This window comes from Filicampus tigris, chromosome 8 (assembly GCF_054856515.1).
Source record: "Filicampus tigris isolate MCC_2025a chromosome 8, RoL_Ftig_1.0, whole genome shotgun sequence".
Taxonomy (NCBI): Eukaryota; Metazoa; Chordata; class Actinopteri; order Syngnathiformes; family Syngnathidae; genus Filicampus; species Filicampus tigris.
The window spans coordinates 3,213,206-3,232,707 of NC_141224.1; the positions used below are offsets into that span (position 1 = coordinate 3,213,206).

General features: G+C 46.9%; 1 protein-coding gene across 1 annotated transcript in view; it reads left to right on the forward strand.

The window, feature by feature from the left end:
• The window catches only part of itga10 (integrin, alpha 10), a 32,061-nt gene extending 12,787 nt beyond the window's left edge, over positions 1–19,274 (forward strand). Inside the window, exons 8-29 of the mRNA XM_086038412.1 lie at positions 6,831–6,981; positions 8,798–8,963; positions 10,237–10,307; positions 10,381–10,525; positions 11,396–11,544; positions 11,630–11,773; positions 12,294–12,500; positions 12,579–12,709; positions 13,241–13,407; positions 13,652–13,794; positions 13,887–13,997; positions 14,103–14,188; positions 14,273–14,414; positions 15,181–15,273; positions 15,372–15,538; positions 15,619–15,703; positions 16,713–16,826; positions 16,907–17,014; positions 17,086–17,199; positions 18,527–18,622; positions 18,692–18,805; positions 18,900–19,274. Coding sequence (XP_085894538.1) covers positions 6,831–6,981; positions 8,798–8,963; positions 10,237–10,307; positions 10,381–10,525; positions 11,396–11,544; positions 11,630–11,773; positions 12,294–12,500; positions 12,579–12,709; positions 13,241–13,407; positions 13,652–13,794; positions 13,887–13,997; positions 14,103–14,188; positions 14,273–14,414; positions 15,181–15,273; positions 15,372–15,538; positions 15,619–15,703; positions 16,713–16,826; positions 16,907–17,014; positions 17,086–17,199; positions 18,527–18,622; positions 18,692–18,805; positions 18,900–18,950 — 2,755 coding nt within the window. The 3' untranslated portion in view covers positions 18,951–19,274. The remainder of the gene's footprint in view (positions 1–6,830; positions 6,982–8,797; positions 8,964–10,236; positions 10,308–10,380; positions 10,526–11,395; positions 11,545–11,629; positions 11,774–12,293; positions 12,501–12,578; positions 12,710–13,240; positions 13,408–13,651; positions 13,795–13,886; positions 13,998–14,102; positions 14,189–14,272; positions 14,415–15,180; positions 15,274–15,371; positions 15,539–15,618; positions 15,704–16,712; positions 16,827–16,906; positions 17,015–17,085; positions 17,200–18,526; positions 18,623–18,691; positions 18,806–18,899) is intronic.
• The last annotated feature ends 228 nt before the right edge of the window (positions 19,275–19,502 follow it).

Consider the following 19,502-nt stretch of genomic DNA (forward strand, 5'->3'; position numbering starts at 1 on the left):
CCCAACATTCCCACGACGCTTTTCTCTCATTTGCGGAACGTGTGTGTCGGTCGACTGAAGCCTTAGAAAGATGCTTGGGCCTTCACACAAGGACCTCCTCCAATTAATAACAGTGCGCCTGCCGTCATGGGAAAACAACCAATGTTGAGTAATATATGGAACAGCGACCATGCGGCCGCACGCTTTCGAGGGTTTTCCTCGAAGATGACGAATGTCAAGTGGAATATTCCTGCTATGAAGACTAACCCAGATGCGATGTTAATATTGGGCGAGGAACCATATTGGGTCACTTTAGTACATGTTCAAAAGGGAAACCTCAACACCTCACTACTAGAAAGACATTTCCGCCAACCAAGAAATGAAGACAAATGATGGTAATAAAATACTTTTCAATAAGAAATACCGGTATCCACTATATTTTACTTGTTACACTTGGTAAAATACAATTTATTATTTAGAATATATAGATAATATATACCTAAAATAATACTTTTATTAGTTAGGTTCACAAGTGGACTTTATCGTCCACTTACCCCCAAAACGTGGGCATAAATATGATAAAATACAAATGAAAATATCATACATTATTGCAATGCAATATAACTACCGCATTTCCTAAAAAAATGGCATAAATTTATTCAATAATTTCATATTATTCATTTGTTATAAATGAGCCAAATAAAAACATTGAAAAAAGTGAAAAAAGGTCATAAATGGAAATAAAAGATAAGACAATACAAAGACTATCGCAAAATGTTATGATAAAATTCACAAATATGATTACAAACTAACATTATAATGACACCAATTGCCGAAAATTATTGTTAGCAAATTTCCCCTTAACATTAGTGCGTATGTTTGATTGTGATCATATACAGAATTCAATTAGTTTGAATTGAAATCAATTTCATGAGTTCCCAACAAAGGGTTAAAGTGGAAGATGAGTTCTAAAAAAAAAACAAAAAAAAAAACAACATACTGTAAGGGAAAGCCTCACTCTCATGAAATGAGATACACGCTGGCAATATATTTGCAACACGCCGGCTTCTTTAATTTGCTCCAGATCCGTCATCACGCTCAGAAAGGAAGGCTGGATGCCAAAAAGGGGGCGGGGGCAGATGGGCCCCAAAGCCAGGCCTAAAGAAACAGCTCGCTATAGGCTCAAACCACAAGCGCTTTCAAATCACAAACTTTTTTTCCCCCCCCTCGAGTCAAAATCAAATTCCTTCTTTACTAAAGTCATGAGGCGGTCTCTCTCACTCACGCATACACACGCACACGCAGGAAGGCCAATTGGAGAGTTCCTGTTTAAGATAAGATAAGATAAGAATGCCTTTATTGATCCCACAGTGGGGAAATTTTCGTTGTTACAGTAGCAAAGATATAGGTCACACAGGGGCGGCGGCATAATGTGGCCATTAATGTATAACATTGACGGCAAACATTTAGAATCAAACCTATGTAGATATACGCAGTAACATGTGTATATACACATGTGTATACACACCAACCTACATCTACATAAAAAATATGAGGAACACTCATTTCGGCCTGTACATAGTACAGAGGAAAAAATACTCTAAGTGACAGTGCTGTAGTGAAATGTAAGGAACAGCATTGGATAAAAATAAAACTAGACTAACAGTAGTGGGGAATGTTGAGTATTGCACAGTATTACAGTAGTGGGGAATATTGGGTATTGCACGATACGAGCTCAGGTGCAGGACTGCACAATTGCACTAATGACCGCCAGTTTGTAGAGACTACACAATGTTCTTGTTAAAGAGTCTGACAGCAGCAGGCAAGAAGGAACGGCGGAATCTCTCCTTTGCACAGCGAGGGTGTAACAGTCTGTCACTGAAGGTGCTGTGGAGTGCTGTTAGGGTGCCCTGGAGGGGGTGGTCCGGGTTGCCCAGCATTGATGACAGCTTGGCCAACATCCTCCTGTCCCCCACCGAGTCCACAGAGTCCAGGGAGCAGCCCAGGACAGAGCCGGCCCTCTTGACCAGTTTGTCCAGCCGCTTCTTGTCCCGGGCCGAGACGCCGCCTGCCCAGGTGACCACTCCCTGGAAGATGACCGATGCAACCACCGAGTCATAAAAGTTCCTGAGGAGTGTCCCCTGAACCCCAAAAGACCTCAGTCTCCTGAGTAGGAAGAGTCTGCTCTGACCCTTCCTATAGAGAGCGTCTGTGTTGTCGCACCAGTCCAGTTTATTGTTCAGATGAACACCCAGGTACTTGTAAGTTGAGACTCTTTCAACATCTGTTCCCCGGATATTCACTGGTGCAGGTGAAGAGTGCTGGCGCCTACCGAAATCCACCACCATTTCTTTGGATTTCCCCGCATTGATCAGGAGGCGGTTCTGCTGGCACCAATCCACAAAACCCTGAGTAAGTTCTCTGTACTCCCGATCATCTCCGCCTGTGATGAGGCCAACAATCGCAGAGTCGTCAGAGAACTTCTGCAGGTGACAGGTAGGGGTGTTGTAGTTGAAGTCCGAGGTGTAGAGGGTGAACAGGAAGGGAGCCAAGACAGTTCCCTGTGGGGCCCCCGTGCTGCAGAGGAGCACGTCAGACACACAGTCCTGTGTTCTCACATACTGTGGCCGGTTTTGTGCTCCATTTAAAAGGCAACATTTGAAGGAGGAGGCTGTGAGCGCGAAATGAAGGCAGCGAAACACTGCGGTGCAAATGTTGACACGTCTTCAAAATTTCTTCTCTGCACTTTTTTTTTTTTTTGCGGGGGGTGTGGGGGCGCGGGGGGGGGGGTGCTCTCACGGGTGAGTAAAGGGACCCTCCCACTGGTGGAAGGAACGCTGCCAACTGCTCCATTGTGGTTCCCCTTTTGTAAAATGCGCATTTGAATCGAGGCGGAGCAGCGTTGAGCATGTCTGCCTCCGAGTCGAGGTTCTGCGTTCCAATGTGGCCTGCCGCCTTCCCGGGTGAACACTTGAAATTGTCCTTTGCTGCCGAGATGAGGAGGAACACATTATATTTACTGAAAGGGAAAATCAACCCAAACATATTTTTTTCAAGAATATGTTCTATGAAGGCCCACGAGATAAAACACGGCATTCTGATTAATATTGCGTTTGTGGGATATGAGTTAATCCACCCGTTTTTAGGCATTTTAGGTGGCGGCCATTTTGTCACTTCTGGTGACTGAAAATGACATCACAACTGCTCAGGGCTCAGGTAACGACCAATCACGGCTGAGTTTCAGAAAACAGGTCAGCCGTGATTGGTCGTTACCTGGGCCCTGAGCATTTGTGATGTCATTTTCAGTCGACAGAAGTGACAAAATGGCCGCCCCCAGAGATGGCTAAAAAGTAGTGGACTAACTCACCCTGGACCAGTCCAGGGTGTACCCTAGCGTCAGCTGAGATAGGTCCCGGCTCACCTGCTTTGGACAAGCGCTTAGAAAATGGATGGAGAGAGGTTCAGAGCAAAAACTTTTTTTTTCTGTCTTGAAAAATAGTTGTGTGAAGTCGAGTGAATGTGGGCCAACACACGTTCTTGTTTTTGTACCGTTGTGGGCTAACTGATGAACGGGTGCCACCCCCTTCTGAAAGCTATCAAACAATGTGTGTGTCTGGCTTCCAATTTTGCGTACGATCTGCCTTTGTTGGAAACACACACACACACACACACACACACACACACACAGTGGGGTGGTGACAGCCGGGCGGGTTGGCACGGGGGCGAGCAAACAGCAGTGGCCGGCCGGCTGCTAGCTCAGCGTGGCCGCAGGTGAGGCGGCGCCCGGTCAGCTCAGCTGCACTGCCGCAGCTGTCAAAACACACACAAGCAGACACACCCACGTCTTCTCATCCACTCGCTCACCTCAAATCTGACGCTGCAGGGCATCGGCCTTCTTGTCCTACTAATAAACTTTAGCAATCGCAGCTAAAATAGACCCTAAAATTGGCGTGTCAAACTCCATTACGTGGCGGGCCAGGACATGGTTGTGATTTTGCTCAGAATGCCGTTATCACCGAAGACCACATCAAAGCTCATTGGGGCCGTGAGATGAGAGTGACCCGACTCACAACTTCAAGATACGAGCCGTCATTCGGCCGATTTTTAGGCAAATAGTAAACAAAAATTTTTTCAAATAAAATAAATAAAAGTAAAAAAAAAAAAAGGAGAAAATCCCAAAATAGGCTTCAAGCGGTTTCATGCCACTCCCACAGGATTATGCCCGGTGCATTTTAAACACTGGATAGCTCTGTCTCATTAAAGACCTTTTAGCCTAATGCTAACATGTATTGAAAACGCCACTGACATGCGAACAGTTAGCATCGATTTTCACAATTTCAGAAACGTTAAAGTAACCTATATTTGAAAATGTTTGAAAATGACGGCCCAACGCATTTGAACACATCATGACAATACTCAGTCATATATTCTTTAGCCTCTGTGAAGAATGAATAATATTACAACATTTTTACCAAGTTACTCACAGTCGTAGAAGGAGAAGATTCTTCTTTGTGGTTGCATGACTGTCTTACACTGCCTCCCTGTGGTCAAGGTAGGCGCACTGGAAGGAGTAGCACAATGAAGTGAGTTGCAGCATTAAATCACGAAAACAATTCTTTCCATTCTGTTTAATTAGGCTAATAATCCATTTTTTCATCAAGTCCAACATTACAGAGTGCTATTTTTTTTCTTATTAAACAACACAGACACGAAAAACATTTTCTTTGGGGGGTGAGTCTGGGTCAAATGAATAGCATTTCAATTCACGCAATGAATTCAACTCTTATCTCAAGGCACCGCTGTATATAAAATGACATTTTTGGTGCGGTGGCGTGCTTTGGGATTTTCCTCATGTAAAATATGTGCCTTGGCTCAATAAAGGTTGGAAAGCACTGCCGTAATGGATGTGACAGACTTCACAGCCGGCCTATCCCGATCCACGCTTGCGGCCTTTTCCAAATAGTTCGTGTCATCTCTTTCCCACGCGGATTTGCAAAGTCATCCGTGTAATTAATCGCTCTGAGAGGAGATGATGTCAAATAACCCTTCAAGGAGGATCAAGTATTCAATACAATGCAATTGTATTTATACAGCGCATTTCATAACAGATAGAGATGTAACAAAGCACTTTACAAACGATACAATCTCCATGGCGAAATGTATTGTACCAATAAATCTGGGAGACTGCTCGATGTCAACTGTCAAATGTATTCTTTATTTACTTATTTATTTATTTTTTATAGAAGTCCACGGTCACGCCGGATTAATGCCAGTCATAAAAATTGTGTTTCGAGAACAGCAATTGAGTGAATGATGCCAAACACGGAGCGCGCTTGACATGTTCTCATGAACTGTTTTTTTTTTTCCCCCCATATTCGGTTTGTCGCTAATAAATTGTCGTAAAATGTTCCAGTAGGAGTAAGTGAAAGTGGTGTGAGAGCAGATGACAAGAATCAAGCATCAATGTCAGACGGAAGGCCTGCGATTGGGTTAGTCGCTCCTTTGATTTGGTCTTTGACGCGCTGGTTTGGCCTACGCAGAGCGCACGGCCGTGTGTCACCAAGTCCGTCCAAACGCTTGGCGGCCTACAAATGAGCTCATCTTTCAGCTCGCCTCGTCACTCCTCCTTTCATTTAGATGCTGTCACATTTTCCCTTTTTGCCGATGCTTACACCCCCTCTTATTGCGCGTTGAGTTCACACCAGGACGACTTGCACTTTTCACTCGGGAAGTCAGTCCATTATGTTGGCTATGGAGGTAGCGGGTAGCATGTCTGCCTCGCAGTTCCGCGGTTCTGGGTTTTTTCCTCCGGGTCCTCTGGCTTCGTCCCACATTCCGAAAGCTTGCAAGTTAGGCTCAGTGCAGGCTCGAAATTGCGCAATCAAACATGGACGGGATGGATGGATGATTCCTGACATGCTTTTTATTTGTCAGCCTTAGTTCATTCTTTTTTTCTGTCTCCTGGTTGTGTTTGTCTCCTCGCTTTGCCTTCCCGTTGGCCTCCTGGCGTCCGCACCCTATGTCATTTGCAGACTACTTGCTGGGGGAAGAAAACGCTTGTTTTTAACTTTTGCACTTGGGTACTGGCGACCACAATGTTAAATTTAGCCCGGGGGAGGCTGGAGTGAGGCCTGAAAAACGACTTGAGTGACTATGCTTCCCGCTCTCCTCCACAGTGGGTTTACATGCGTGTGTGCGTGCGTGCGTGCGTGCGTGTGTGGCTTACCAAGCATAAAGCAGGTCCCACTGAGTGCAGGTTTCATGCAGACAAACAGGGTGCGGCTTCTGGTCAGTCCGTGTGTGCAAGCTTCCTCTTCATCATGCCACCATTGCATAGGAATGCACAGATGCCCTGACACGCACACACACACACACACACGCACGCACACACTGACCACTTTTGAGTCAAACAGCGGCTACGTTATTTGTGTCAAGTATGACTAATGTGTGGTCCACTCAGGATCCGCTCCATTCCTTTCAAAGGGATTGCTCCAATGCAATGCGGATCTACTTCAATGGTACATGATCCTATAGAACAAACTAAATTAAAAAACAAAAGAAAATGACATGTTTTATATAAAACAAACAGACAGCTTAGCCTTTGGTCAACGATGTAACAGATCTCACCGTCATATATTCTTTATCTTCGGTGACGAGCTGAGTCCCAATGTACAGTGTATCCGTCTGTCTGTCTGTCTTGTACTGCCCTCAAGTGGCCAAGGCGCACACAGCAGAAGGAGCAGCAAAATGGCCATTCAATTGATGCAAGAGAGTGCCAAAATTCATTTGATTGCTCCAACACCATGTGGTCTCCCTTTGTGAGCCGAACTTCTGTTTTGCTGCGTACGCAGCACTGAGGCGTTCAGCGCCGAGCGAGGGGCGAGGGAGGGCGCCACCAAGGTGATGATCGTGGTGACGGACGGAGAGTCGCACGACGGCGAGGAGCTGCCCGACGCACTTGGGGAGTGCGAGAGCAGGAACATCACCAGATACGCCATAGCTGTGAGTACCTCGCCGGCAAACTAATGTAAACTAGCGTTAAATGTGCTCGCAGTGATTTTAAAGTGTGATTTAAGGCCGTAAAAAAAATTGCCCAATACCGTAAATGTCATAAAAAACATACCTAGGATGTATGTTAAGGTATTCATATTTTGCGAATTTTTCACTTATCGTGGGAGGGAACATAATCCCTGGGCTTGCAACAGAACAATCAACAAGATACTGTAAAACTGTTTACTGTACTGTTACTGTAAAAGACAGCAAAAAGAATGACACAAATTGTACATTTCAAGACAACACGTTTGAATCGCCAGCTTAGCGCTAATGCACAATGTAAAAAGCCATTGACGGGCTAAGCAAAATTAGCATCTAAGTCGCACTAGTCATATACCTTCGAATAACAAGTATTGACACAATAGATAAGATAGATAAGGTAACAATTAAACAATTAATGCCGTTCAAGTGCGACTTTCCACATCTGGCCTTTTAATAGTAACTGCCTCGACGGAACCAAAGTAGGCATAGCAGGAACACAACAGAACAGGCGCAGCACTAGGCCAATTAAAAAAAAAAAAAAGCTTCCTTTGAAGGGAATTTTTGTTTACACGCTATAACACATTCATATCCATAGACCTAATCTCCAGACAAACATTTGTGAAGTGACGGCTTTTATCTGGAAACTCATGTCAGTGCATCGCTGTACGATAAAAAGCGAAGCCACGAAAAGTGAAGCACTACATCAGCGAGGGATGACACATCCCGGGCATTCCTCACACAGTTGCTTCCATGGCTCCACACGCCCTCAAGTAATCATACAACACCACCACCACCCCGAAATAGCGTCTCCCAAATTGCCAAATGAACACTTTGGTCCCACCGAAATAACCCGGCGGGGTTGAATGAGCGCCTTCTGCTCAGCTCCGCCCGACAGGAGGCAACCGGAAAGGCTTTTCGTGAGCGAGGGCTTGCAAACTCCCCCCGTGGCCACGAGAGAATGAAGACGCGTTTTGTCGAGAAGCACGGCAACACGCGGGGAGGGAGTCATTTGCAGTTGAATGTCCCACATTTGATGTCCTCATGACGTGTTTTGCCTAATCTGTGAGCGACCACGTTTTGTCAGTGACGCTGCCTTTTGACTGGAAAATTGAACATAAAGAGAATTACACGTCATGTACTCAAAGCCACCACATTGAAAGGCCACTTAGCTTAATGCTAACAAACAATGCAAAACACCTTTGACATGACAACAGGTTGATCGAAGCAACTGGTATTTGAGTGGAAAAAAAAACAAAAAAAACTACTCAGGCATACATTCTTTATCCTCTATGAAAAATGACTAATATGACAGCAACCTGCTGTGTAGGAGTGCAGTAGAAGAATTCTTCCTCACTTGTGTCTGCATAACTGCATTACGCTGCCTCCCGGTGGCGAATGCGGGCACAGCAGAAGGAACATTATAGCGTGCCCCCCGAACCCAAATTTTAGAGAGACGCTTGTTTTTGTTGTTGTTTTTAGGTTTTGGGGCTCGAACGGATTAATGGCGTTTGTATGGGATAGGAGTGTGGTTGCAGAACAAATGAAACTTGCGTCTCAAGGCACCACTGTACTTAGTTTGACTAGTGTCAAAGTCGGACTTGATGATCAGGATCGGCTTTGCCTCCTCATTAGGAAGAGGGTTGTGCTTGGCAACGCTGAGGTTTCTGCTCTCTGCTATTTGCACATTCCATCCTTTGTCTACGTTTTGCTGATTAGTTCTATTTTTTCAAGGAAGAAAAAAAAACAAACATCATGACGTTGAGTTGGTCCCAACACTCTGCAGGTCCTGGGCCACTACCACCGAAGGCAGCAGGACCCCGACACCTTCATCAACGAGATTAAGTACATCGCCAGCGACCCGGACGACAAGTATTTCTTTAACGTGACCGACGAGGCGGCGCTCAACGACATCGTGGATGCTCTGGGGGACCGCATCTTCTCACTCGAAGGTGCGTGCCAGTGGAGAAAAGCGGACGAGACAACCACGCGTGCCGTCAGGAAGTCATGGCAAATCCCAAAATGGCGCCACTCGCTTTTGGTGGACATCGGCGGAGCTGAAGGAATTTTTCCAAATTGTCATTTTGTTGTATTATGCGAAGCTCTATCATTCACATACAGTGGTGCCTTGAGATACGAGTTGAATTCAGAAGAGCAATGTGGTCACGGAGAAAGGAAACGTTTGATTTAGAATCTGCAAAAAGGACCCCACTCGTGACCTGAACCGGTAGGAATTGCTTCAGTTTGTTTGGCCAAATGCGAAAGTCCAACTTATCAGGTTTCAGTGAAACTCATCACAAAAGGTGAAACTCGCCACATTAAAAGGTGGAACTTATCACGTTGAGACGTGAACATATCAACTTTATCATGTGAAAACATGAAACCTTTCACACTATAAAGATGAAAATTATCATGTTAAAATGTGAAACTCATCACGCTACGTGAAACGTATTAAAACGTGAAACGATCACGTCAAAATGCAAAACTCGTCACATTAAAGGCGTGAAATTTAGCCCGTAAAAACTTTAAGCATGAAAGCGATCATGTTGAAGTGTGAAAGGCATCGCGTTAAAACGTGAAAATCATCAAATTAAAATATGAGACGACGTCAAACACATCACGTTAAAACGTATCATGTATGATTACGTTAAAACGTGACAATCACATTCTGAATGATAGTGAACATTTTTGTTCCCGGTGTGGCGGCAATACGCTTCTGCCAAAGGGTTTTGTGTGGCTTTCATGTTTTCTTTTCCGTAGGAAGCGGGTTCAAGTGTCTCTTAGTTTGAGGATTTCAGGTTGCTGACCCCTGAACTAGACTGAACATGATATTGACTAACAGTAACATACGATCAGAAGAAAGTAAACGCAGGAGTAGAGAACGACTTCAAAGGTTGGAAACATGAGGCGAGAAGCGCCCCGCTGAGTATAAAAGAAGTGCACGTGTGGATCCTGTGGATGAGCGACCGTAGCAAAGTTTAGGTATCACGGGAGGAAGCCTGACGAAAAGTGACGCCGCCAAAAATATGTGAGGACAAAAAAAATGAAAGAGCAAAGGAAAAGGGTGCGGCGTTTGTGTCACCCGTGGCGTTGGGGAGAGGAGTGCTGAAAAGGAAGGAGGACGGAAGGAAGGAGGGAAGGGATGAAGGACATGTCGAGCAACAAGAGCATGACGAGCGCCGAACCTGACCGGACTCTTCCTCTGTGCGCTTGATCAACCCTCAGGCACACTGGGCAACCAGAGCTCCTTCCACATGGAGATGTCGCAGATCGGCTTCTCCACACACATGCTGGATGTGAGTCCCCGTTGTTGCTCGCGTGTGCGTGCGCACCCCGTGCGCCTTCCTCACGTTCTCTCGCCGCGCTCAGGACGGGATTCTGTTTGGCATGGTGGGCGCTTACGACTGGGACGGCGGCGTGCTGAAGGAGGGCGCCAACGGCAGAATCGTGCCCGCCAGGGAGGCCTTTGAGAGCGAGTTCCCCCTGGAGCTGAAAAATCACGCCGCTTATCTGGGTAAAGTTCACATCTGTGTTACGATATCAGAGTCATTGCTCAAGTATGCTGTTCCCATACGTTGGTATTAGGGATGTAACGATTCAATCGAAAATCGACAAAAAAAAAAAAATCGACCCAAACCGATTAATCGAACAATCGATGCGAATCGAACTCGGACATCTCAGCGCTCACAAGCCCTAGACAGCAACACCTAACAAAAGACGCGTAACATACCTAGATCATGAGAATACTGCAAATACTAATTTAGAGTGCTAAAACATGTCTTTGATTATCTTTCCATTCCAGATGCATAGCACATTTTGAATGTGCAGATCAAATTATGCGCTTGCGCCAAACATCCTTGGGTATTGTGTTTGTGGATGCCTGCAGCACCACACTAGCGTACAGAGACGAGCGTGGTAGCCATTTTGGAAAAAAAATTTGAATCGAAAATCGGGAACTGAAAATCGAATGAATCATTACATCCCTAGTTGGTATGCATTTAAAAAAAAAAATGCAGAAGTCTATCGTGTCTCGTTTCTACTTCTGAACACCTGCCTCTTATTTAAGAGAAATCTTAAAACCATTTGGGGAGTCATCCAAAGCAAGCAACGGGTCCCATTTTGGAACGAGATCATCAATAAATAAGATCATGAAATCATCTAAAGCTGCAGGTATTGCGTCTGAGTCCCTTAGTGGCCTTAAGTACCTGTGTATCAGGATCAGGATCTTTAAGGCCCACTCATCTGTTCTGAAATCATTGTCCTCATCTTTCCAGTCAAAAAGAGCACGTGGAAAGTGATACTTCTTCCAGGTGTTCAAATGCAAGAACCTGATGAGTTTTACCAGATGTTTTTTGGGCGGGGGGCGGGGGGCGGTTGTGTGCAGGCTACACAGTGTCATCTGTGCTGGTCGGAGATTGGAGGAGGCTGTACGTGGCCGGCGCGCCGCGCTTCAAACACAAAGGCAAAGTCATCCTGTTTGAGCTCAGCGACGACGGCGACGTCAACATCGTGCAGGCCCTCAATGGAGAACAGGTGCACCTGCCTCCATCGGGCTTCAAAGAGTCGCAACGCCACCCCCTGCTGCCAGGAAAGTGCAAGAACATGTCCGTCTCCCTAGATCGGCTCTTACTACGGCAGCGAGCTGTGCGGCATGGACGTTGACCAGGACGGAATCACCGATGTTCTCCTGGTTGCAGCACCCATGTACTTAGGCTCCGGGAACAAAGAAGCGGGAAGAGTCTACATCTACACTCTCAGTGGGGTAAGAATGCGCATGGATGAGGATTATCCATCCATCCGTTTTCCAGAGCACCTATCCGCATTAGGGTTGCTGCTGACACAAAATCAGTCAACAAACGCAAGAGTCCTTTTTAAACCAAGTGGTAACTAGCGCGTGCCGTTGGTAAACGATCCTGGGATCTAATCCGCCATCGGGCCTCCTTCCTTGGCAACCAATTGGCGGGTAGAATCAGGGATGAGGTCCACCGATCAGGGAGGAGCAGACGGAGCTTCTCAGCTAAGCATCAGCGCACAGATTGACGCACAAACACGATAGCAACACGGTTTGGATAAACACGTTTGCATTCATGCAATAGGACACTTAAGAGTCTTCAAGGAACCGCCACCTGACACGCATGTTGAAATGCGGGAGGATGCCGGAGTACGTCGGGGAAACCCGCACAGGCCCGGGGAGAACCTGCGAACAGCACAGATTTGAACCCCCGAACCTTAGAACCACGAGGCAGATGTTCAAAGCACTCAATGTTCTTGCGCTCTCTCAGGAGGAGGTGTTCGTCTCGAACGGTACGCTGAAATCGGACCAAAAGTCCCAAGATGCCAGGTTTGGCTACGCCATGGCCGTCGCCCCAGACCTCAACCATGACGGATTCACTGACCTGCTAGTGGGCGCCCCGTTGGAAGACGAGCACCGCGGGGCCGTGTACGTGTACCACGGCCAAAACATTTACGTCATCCATAACTACAAGCAGGTACCCTCCAGTCTTTATCGGCCACGAGCTCAGAGTTACTCCAGAATCCAATCGCGATTGTGATTTCTTGACTTGCAGCGTATTCCAGGGATGTCGGTGTCCCCGTCCTTGCAGTATTTCGGCCGCAGCGTCAGTGCCAGGTTGGACTTGGATGGAGACGGACTGATCGACTTGGCGGTGGGAGCCCACGGTAGCGCTGTGCTGCTCAGGTGAGCCTAAAGACCTCGGAACCGTTGGTGTGTCCATTGGGTAGAAGGCCATTTCCTGAAGTGGGTTAGAGTTTCTTTTTTGTCCGACAACGATCCTCTTATTTTCGTAAATATTTCTCAAGAGTTCCGCCAAGTGACACAGTTGAGTTTGCCTCAATTCAGATGGCTACCTCCTGATGAGGATTGCGTGGTGCCTTGGCAAGAAGAGTGATTAATAGACGGTAGCTTCATCCGTATTACACCAAAACAAGAACAACAGGTGAATTTGCAACTAGGCAGGGGTCCACAGCACACTTCTGCGACTCAAAGGGGGATCCTATTTGGAGACCCTTACTATGGAAACGAATGATTTGCGCAGCACCAATCGCAATTCATTCGTTGCTGGAAAAAGAGTCTATACGACTCCGAAAGGTACTTGTGCAACATCTGCATAAAGGCTGATGAAAATCGGTTGTGTGGCTTTGGACTAACAAGTCAACCAAAAAGGATTTTCACGCACTTGATCCGACGTGACTCCTCCTGTTTCGCAAGGTCTCGAAGCATCGTGCAGATCGACGTCAGTCTCTCCTTCCAGCCGCACTCCATCAACGTCATCCAAAAGACGTGCCAGCGCGGCGGCCGAGAATCCGCCTGCCTCAACGCCACCGCCTGTTTCGCGGCGGTGTCGCGCTCCCCTGGCTCGCGCGGCAACGGCTTTGGTACGTCGCTTCCCCTCGGGCCGGTGCCGGAGCTTTGTCCGGTACCGCGGGGCGCTCGGTTCACGATGCGGTTTCATTTCCAGAACGTGTCCTTTTCGTGCGCCATTCGCACCCTCAAAAAAAAATGTCGCATGCTACCTTGCCAAAGTTTCCGAACTGATGTCAGAAAAAAACGATCACTCGCTACATAGCGGTTGACTTCCTTGGATCGCTTGCTTGATTGATCGATCGATCTCTTACGCAGACCTGTGGGTCGCAGCGATGTTGGATGACAGGAAGTTGTCGGCCCGGGCGCTGTTTGACGACAGCTCCCACAGGCTGACCCAGCTGGCGGTGCGAGCTCACACAGGACAGACTCTGTGCTACAAGCTGCCCTTCCACGTCTATGTGAGCATTTCAGGAGTTCAACGTACAGAAAAAGCGACAACCAACACGCCTTCTCATTGTCGTCCTTATCCCAACGCGTTTGTCTTTGATAGGACACGGCGGACTACATCCGACCGATCAGCTTCTCGCTGCGCTTCAAGATCAACAACACCGAGAGCGGTCCCGTGTTGGACGAGGGCTGGCCGACGTCCGTCAAGAAATATGTGAGCCAACATCAGTCGCCTCGCAGTTCCTGTTTTTTTTTGTTTGTTTTTTTTTTTTCCCCCCCTCGGCAAAACATGATGTTCTTTCCATGTGTCCTCGAGCAGATCCCCTTCTTCAAAGACTGCGGCGAGGACGACGTGTGCACCACCGATTTGGTGCTCCAGGCCCAGATGGACATCTCTGGGACCAGGTAAGGTTGTGGAAACGCACTCAAAACATGACAATTCAGCATTTAAAGTCCCATCGCGTCAAAGCTCTTCGGTTTCCTCCACAGGCATAAACCTTACGTGATCCGCAGTCCTCGTAGGCGTATGTCGGTGGAAGTCCAACTGGAGAACCGACTGGAAAACGCCTACAACACGAGCCTGACGCTGCACTATTCGCGCAACCTGCACTTCTCCAGCCTCAGTATCAGGGTAGGGCCCACGACCACAAACATTCTTTCAAGAAGTTTGCAGGATTTTCGACTGTTGTGACCCTCTTGCCTCTCAAAATGGTCACCGTGCTCAACGACGGTTTGGTTTGATGATTGAACCGTCCACAAGAAAAAGATTCATTTCTTCCATTTCCTTTGCGACGGGGCCAAACTCCCCCCTTTGTCCTTTCCTTAATTTTCCAAAATAGAAAATATATAAGACCAAATACAACTTGCTGTTCACCTCAAATCGCCGCAGCACCACGGTCCGAAACCGTTTGCAATTCCACCCGCGCAACACCTGGCTCCCGTCTCCCTTGACGATATATAGACGAGCGGAAGTGGCAAATTGACTCGCTGGTGGGAGGTTTAACAATCCCAAAATAAAATCAACATAACAGAAATGGCGGGTACAGTACAAAAGACAAAAACTGCCATGAAACATAAACCAAAACATACCGCACCAGATTTGGCAGAGCACACCGTTTTTCTTCCTGTCAGATTTGAGATTCTGGGAACACAAAGAGTTCAAAGTGAAGCCTGCCCACCGTGACGCAAAAGACTGTACTTAATTTCCTCATGTCATAGTCGAGGTCCGTCAAGTCACATCGTGCCCGGCGTCTGTTTTGTTTTTTATCCCCTGAGAGGTACTTAAGGAGGCGTTGCATTCATTTGGTCAAATGAACACCACACGTTTTGGGATTATTAGAAGACAATCCAGTAGTCTTATTTCCCGTCTGCACTGTTGAAAATCATTTTGTTGGTAGGAGGACGGCAACTTGAAGATCGAGTGTACAGGCCTGGGCTCCAACAGTCACTCGTGTAACGTCAGCTACCCGGTCTTTCGCTCCCAGTCGAAGGTACCCGCGAGAAGAACCGCGTCCCGCTGGGCGCACTCCCTCTCGGTCCGCCGGTCACGTGTCTCGTCTCGTCTCTTTCCTCTTCCATGTGACCAAAGGTCAACTTCATGCTGGAGTTTGAGTTCAGCTGCGCCACCCTGCACAGTCGCGTCCAAATGAAGCTGAACGTGGCCAGCGACAGTGTGGAGCGAGCGGACACTTTAGGGGACAACAGCGTTCAGCTGCAGAGTTTCGTCCAGTATGAGCCCGACCTGTTCGTCAGCAGGTGAACGGACGCGGCGGTCTTCTGCCCTCTTTTTGGGGTCCCGCCGTTGGGTCTTCACGTGCATTTTCCTCCTCCTGCAGCGACTCCAATTTGAACCGATACGAAGTGCATCCCACGCGGGCAATGTCAGAAGCCATCGGGCCGGAGTTCTACACACACTTTAAGGTACGCTCGCGAAGCCTCAGCGGTGAGTGGGCAGGAGCGGCAAAAGTCCTTGCCTGGTGACGGGAACGCAATCCATCGGAGGAACGGACCCGCTGATTTTGAATTGCATCCAGATGATGGCACAGCTGCTTGCTGTTATTTGCGAAGAGACCGAAACAGTTAAGAAGATGTGTTGATTCTAGAGATAGACCGACATGGTTTTTTTTTTTTTTCCGATTGCCGATTATTAGTCGTCAAGAAGGCCGATAACTGATATTTGGAGCCGATATTCATTTTCAGCAAAAAGGAAAATATTGGCGTCAAAATATTTGAAAAAAATTAAAACTCTTGACTTTGTTGAAGCGTCTTTAACCGTATCTTTATTGAACAATTTTTTCAGATTTGCACAATGTTGATTTGTTATTATTATTATTGTAATAAGTGTTTGCCAATATACATCTTTGTTGTAAAATTCTAACAAAAAGGGAGCTCCCAGGGTCGTCGGCATATTTTCAAAAGTTAAATGAAAACTTAAACAATAGCTCCAGGTAGTTTTCTACAGTAATTAAAGTCCTCTAAATGACAGTAAAATTTCACTTATCTTTGTTTTGATTTCAAACAACAACAGAAAGTAGAGTGTTCCCAGGGTTAGTAGAATCTCTTATACAGTGAACTCAAAATTTAAAGAAAGTTAACACAGTTTTAATTTGATGCATTATCGGCCATCAGACATTTTTAAAAAGGCCGATGCCCATATTCATCAAAGCAACTGAATATCGGAGACGATAATCGGTCTATCCCTAGTTGATTCCACCGGTAGCGTAACGCATCGTCTTAAAATGTCTAAGATGCCGTAACAGTGCCGGCGAAGCTTCGGGACAAGCATTTTGTGCGGACATATTTTAGTGGTCAGCTTCATTTTCAACTTTTCCCCCCCGCCCCCGGCCCTTGTTCCATCTTCTAACAAGAAAAAGACTCCTGTCTTTGCAAAGTAGAGGCAACAAGTTGTTGTTTTTTTTTGCCTTTAAAGCTCCAGAACCTGGGTTGTTACCCCGTGAGTAATCTGGAGCTGAGGCTGCTTCTGCCCTCGGCGGCTGCGGGCGACCGAGTCTTCATGACGCTCACCGACATCTCCTCGCACAACGTGAGTTGTCCGGCGTGACGGGCGGGCCCGCTCACGTCCCTCCGCCCCTTTCTGTGTGACGCGCTCAAGTTGTCTCCCAGGCCACGGCCGTCAATTGCAGCGTCCTGAGTGATCTGGCCCAGCTGAAGGGGCGGCAGAGAGACGTGCGCCCCCTCCACCCCGAAGACATGACGGAGAACGACGTGCTGGTGAGGCCGGCGGAGGCCGGCGGCGGCGCGCTTGGGCAAGCCTTCCTCAAAAACTGCTTTTGAACTTTTAGAACTGCAGCAGGTCGTGGTGCATCGAGGTGACGTGTCAAGTCCAGCAGCTCCTGAAAGGACAAGCTGAAGTCATTCGCCTCAGCCGCAGAGTCCATGACGACTTTTTCCGAAAGGTGAGCAAATATTTCATAAGGTCTACTTCGAGACGCACGGTGCCGCCTTACCCAGGGATCCAGTTTCACTTAAGTGGTCCCAAATGTTCACACTGAGTAGGCCATTTGTGAATACATTGAGACAAGATCATTTCAGTATGCATTTGGTGCTGTGACGTTTTTCCTAATGTAAGATGTATCTTGGCTCCATAAAGGTTGGGAACCATTTTAGAAGACTGACAACACACACACACACACAAAAAAAAACAACAACAAAATTACATTATTAACTCATTCACTGCCATTGACGAATTTACTTGTCTTTTCACAGCCCAGGATTCAATCCCAGGAATTTATATTTTTTTCCAAATTTTTTCAAACGTTACGGTTAAAAGAGGGTCTGAAAAATGTTTGGCAGTGAATGACTTAACTGCCAGATATTTTCAGAAAACAGTTTACCCTAAAGTTTGAAAAAAATATAAATACGTTCTTGGGATTGAATGGCTGGACTGTGAAAAGACAAATAAATGCGTCAATGGCAGTGAATGAGTTCAAGGGAAAGGCAGGTCAAAAATTGTCTTTACAATAATGTTTTATGCACCACTCGTCTAAATACGGTATTTTGATTAATATTGCGTTTATAATATTTTTGACGTGACAAACATAACAAAAAAAAAAATGTAAAAACTAAAACAAGAATAGCAGAACACGCCGCTGTGACTGCATTTGACTGTGACCGGCCAAGTCACCAAACTCCCGTAATTGAATTTGACAAGCCAAATAAACGCTGCGGCGAGACGACTAAAACCCCAGCACATGCAGTTGCTGCATTTCAGGGTTTTTTTTTAAACGGCATGACACCACCAACTGTTGGCTTGTTTCTTTTTCAATGTTGTGTGTTCACGGTGTGAAACAAAAACAGCCATTTGGGAACTATTCTTGGCGTGGCACAGCAGCAAAGATGACGCTAGAGCCAAATGACCAACCAACTGCTGGTCAGAAGCCCAGAAGGGGAAAAAATAATAATAATAATAATAAGTGGAGTAAAATAAAACAGGTTTTTTTTTGTGCCAGGAAGGGCAACTAGTGTAAAAACGGTGCCGGCAGAATCACACAAGTGACTTGCTGTGGCGACTGACAAGACGAAAGTCGCCCTTGCCTCCAGTCTCAAAGCCATTTTGTCTTGACAGTGACAGCGCCAACTACTGGCCTGGCATGCATATTACATCATTTTTCCGTTTTTTTTTTTTTTTGGCAACGGATTTGCCAACGCAACTCACAATTCTTTCCTGGTCGTTATGCAACCGGACTCTTTGCCGCAAACAAGAATTTGTCTTTTCGTCTGCAGGCCAAATATAAGTCGGCGAGGATCGTCGGCATGTATCAGATCGCGCCTCGCGAGACCAGCCTCATCGCCCTGGCAACGGGGAACGTTTGGCGAGAGGTAAGAGCGAGCGCCGGCGGAACGATGAGAAACCTTTGTTTGTTCTCACTAACGTCCTTTTGCCTCAAGACTGTCCTGGAGGTGCTGAAGGGACGAGCCATTCCCATCTCACTGTGGATTCTCATCGGGAGCATCGTCGGTGGCTTGCTGCTCCTGGCGCTCATCATCTTCGTACTTTGGAAGGTGAGCGAGCCGCTCGCGCGCCGTCGCCGCCGCGTTTGACGTTTCTCGAGTCGACTCGGCGATCGGAACGTCATTTGCTGTCATTTGCGCACAGCTGGGCTTCTTCGCACGCAAGCACAGAGAGGAGGAGAATCAAGAGGACTGAAAGCCACGCCGGCCGAGAAAGCTCTCGGCTCATCGGGCTAGTCGGTGACTCCGCCGCCGAGCGGGCCCAAAGACAAAAAGCATCAGGGGTCCCCCAACGGCCAAAGGGAGGTTCTCAGCCCTACGACAGCAAGGCACCAGGCCGCAAGTTTCGGGGACTGGGAGCATTTGTGTAAATAGTCCTTTTGTTTTTGCATTTGGAAGCGGATCAAATCACAATTTCTTCTATTTAAGAAACAGACACGGTCTTGGTTTCATATTTCAAACAATCATTGATTCGCAAAAGGGTCGCATTTTGAAATGAATTAAAATGGATGAAACAATGCTTCTTGTGCCCCGTTTTCAAGTTCAACAAAGATAAAAGTGTGAGGATGGGCGATATTGTTCAAACATGACAACCAGTTTTCATGAAACTACACGGAGGGGTGCAAATCTGGATAGAGGAATTTATTTTCACTTTCTGCTCACTATGGATGGATTGACCCTGCCTGGTCTCATCATCACGCTTGTAGCAAATTTGAATTTGCTACCGAGGTAAGTCGACTTCTGTTCC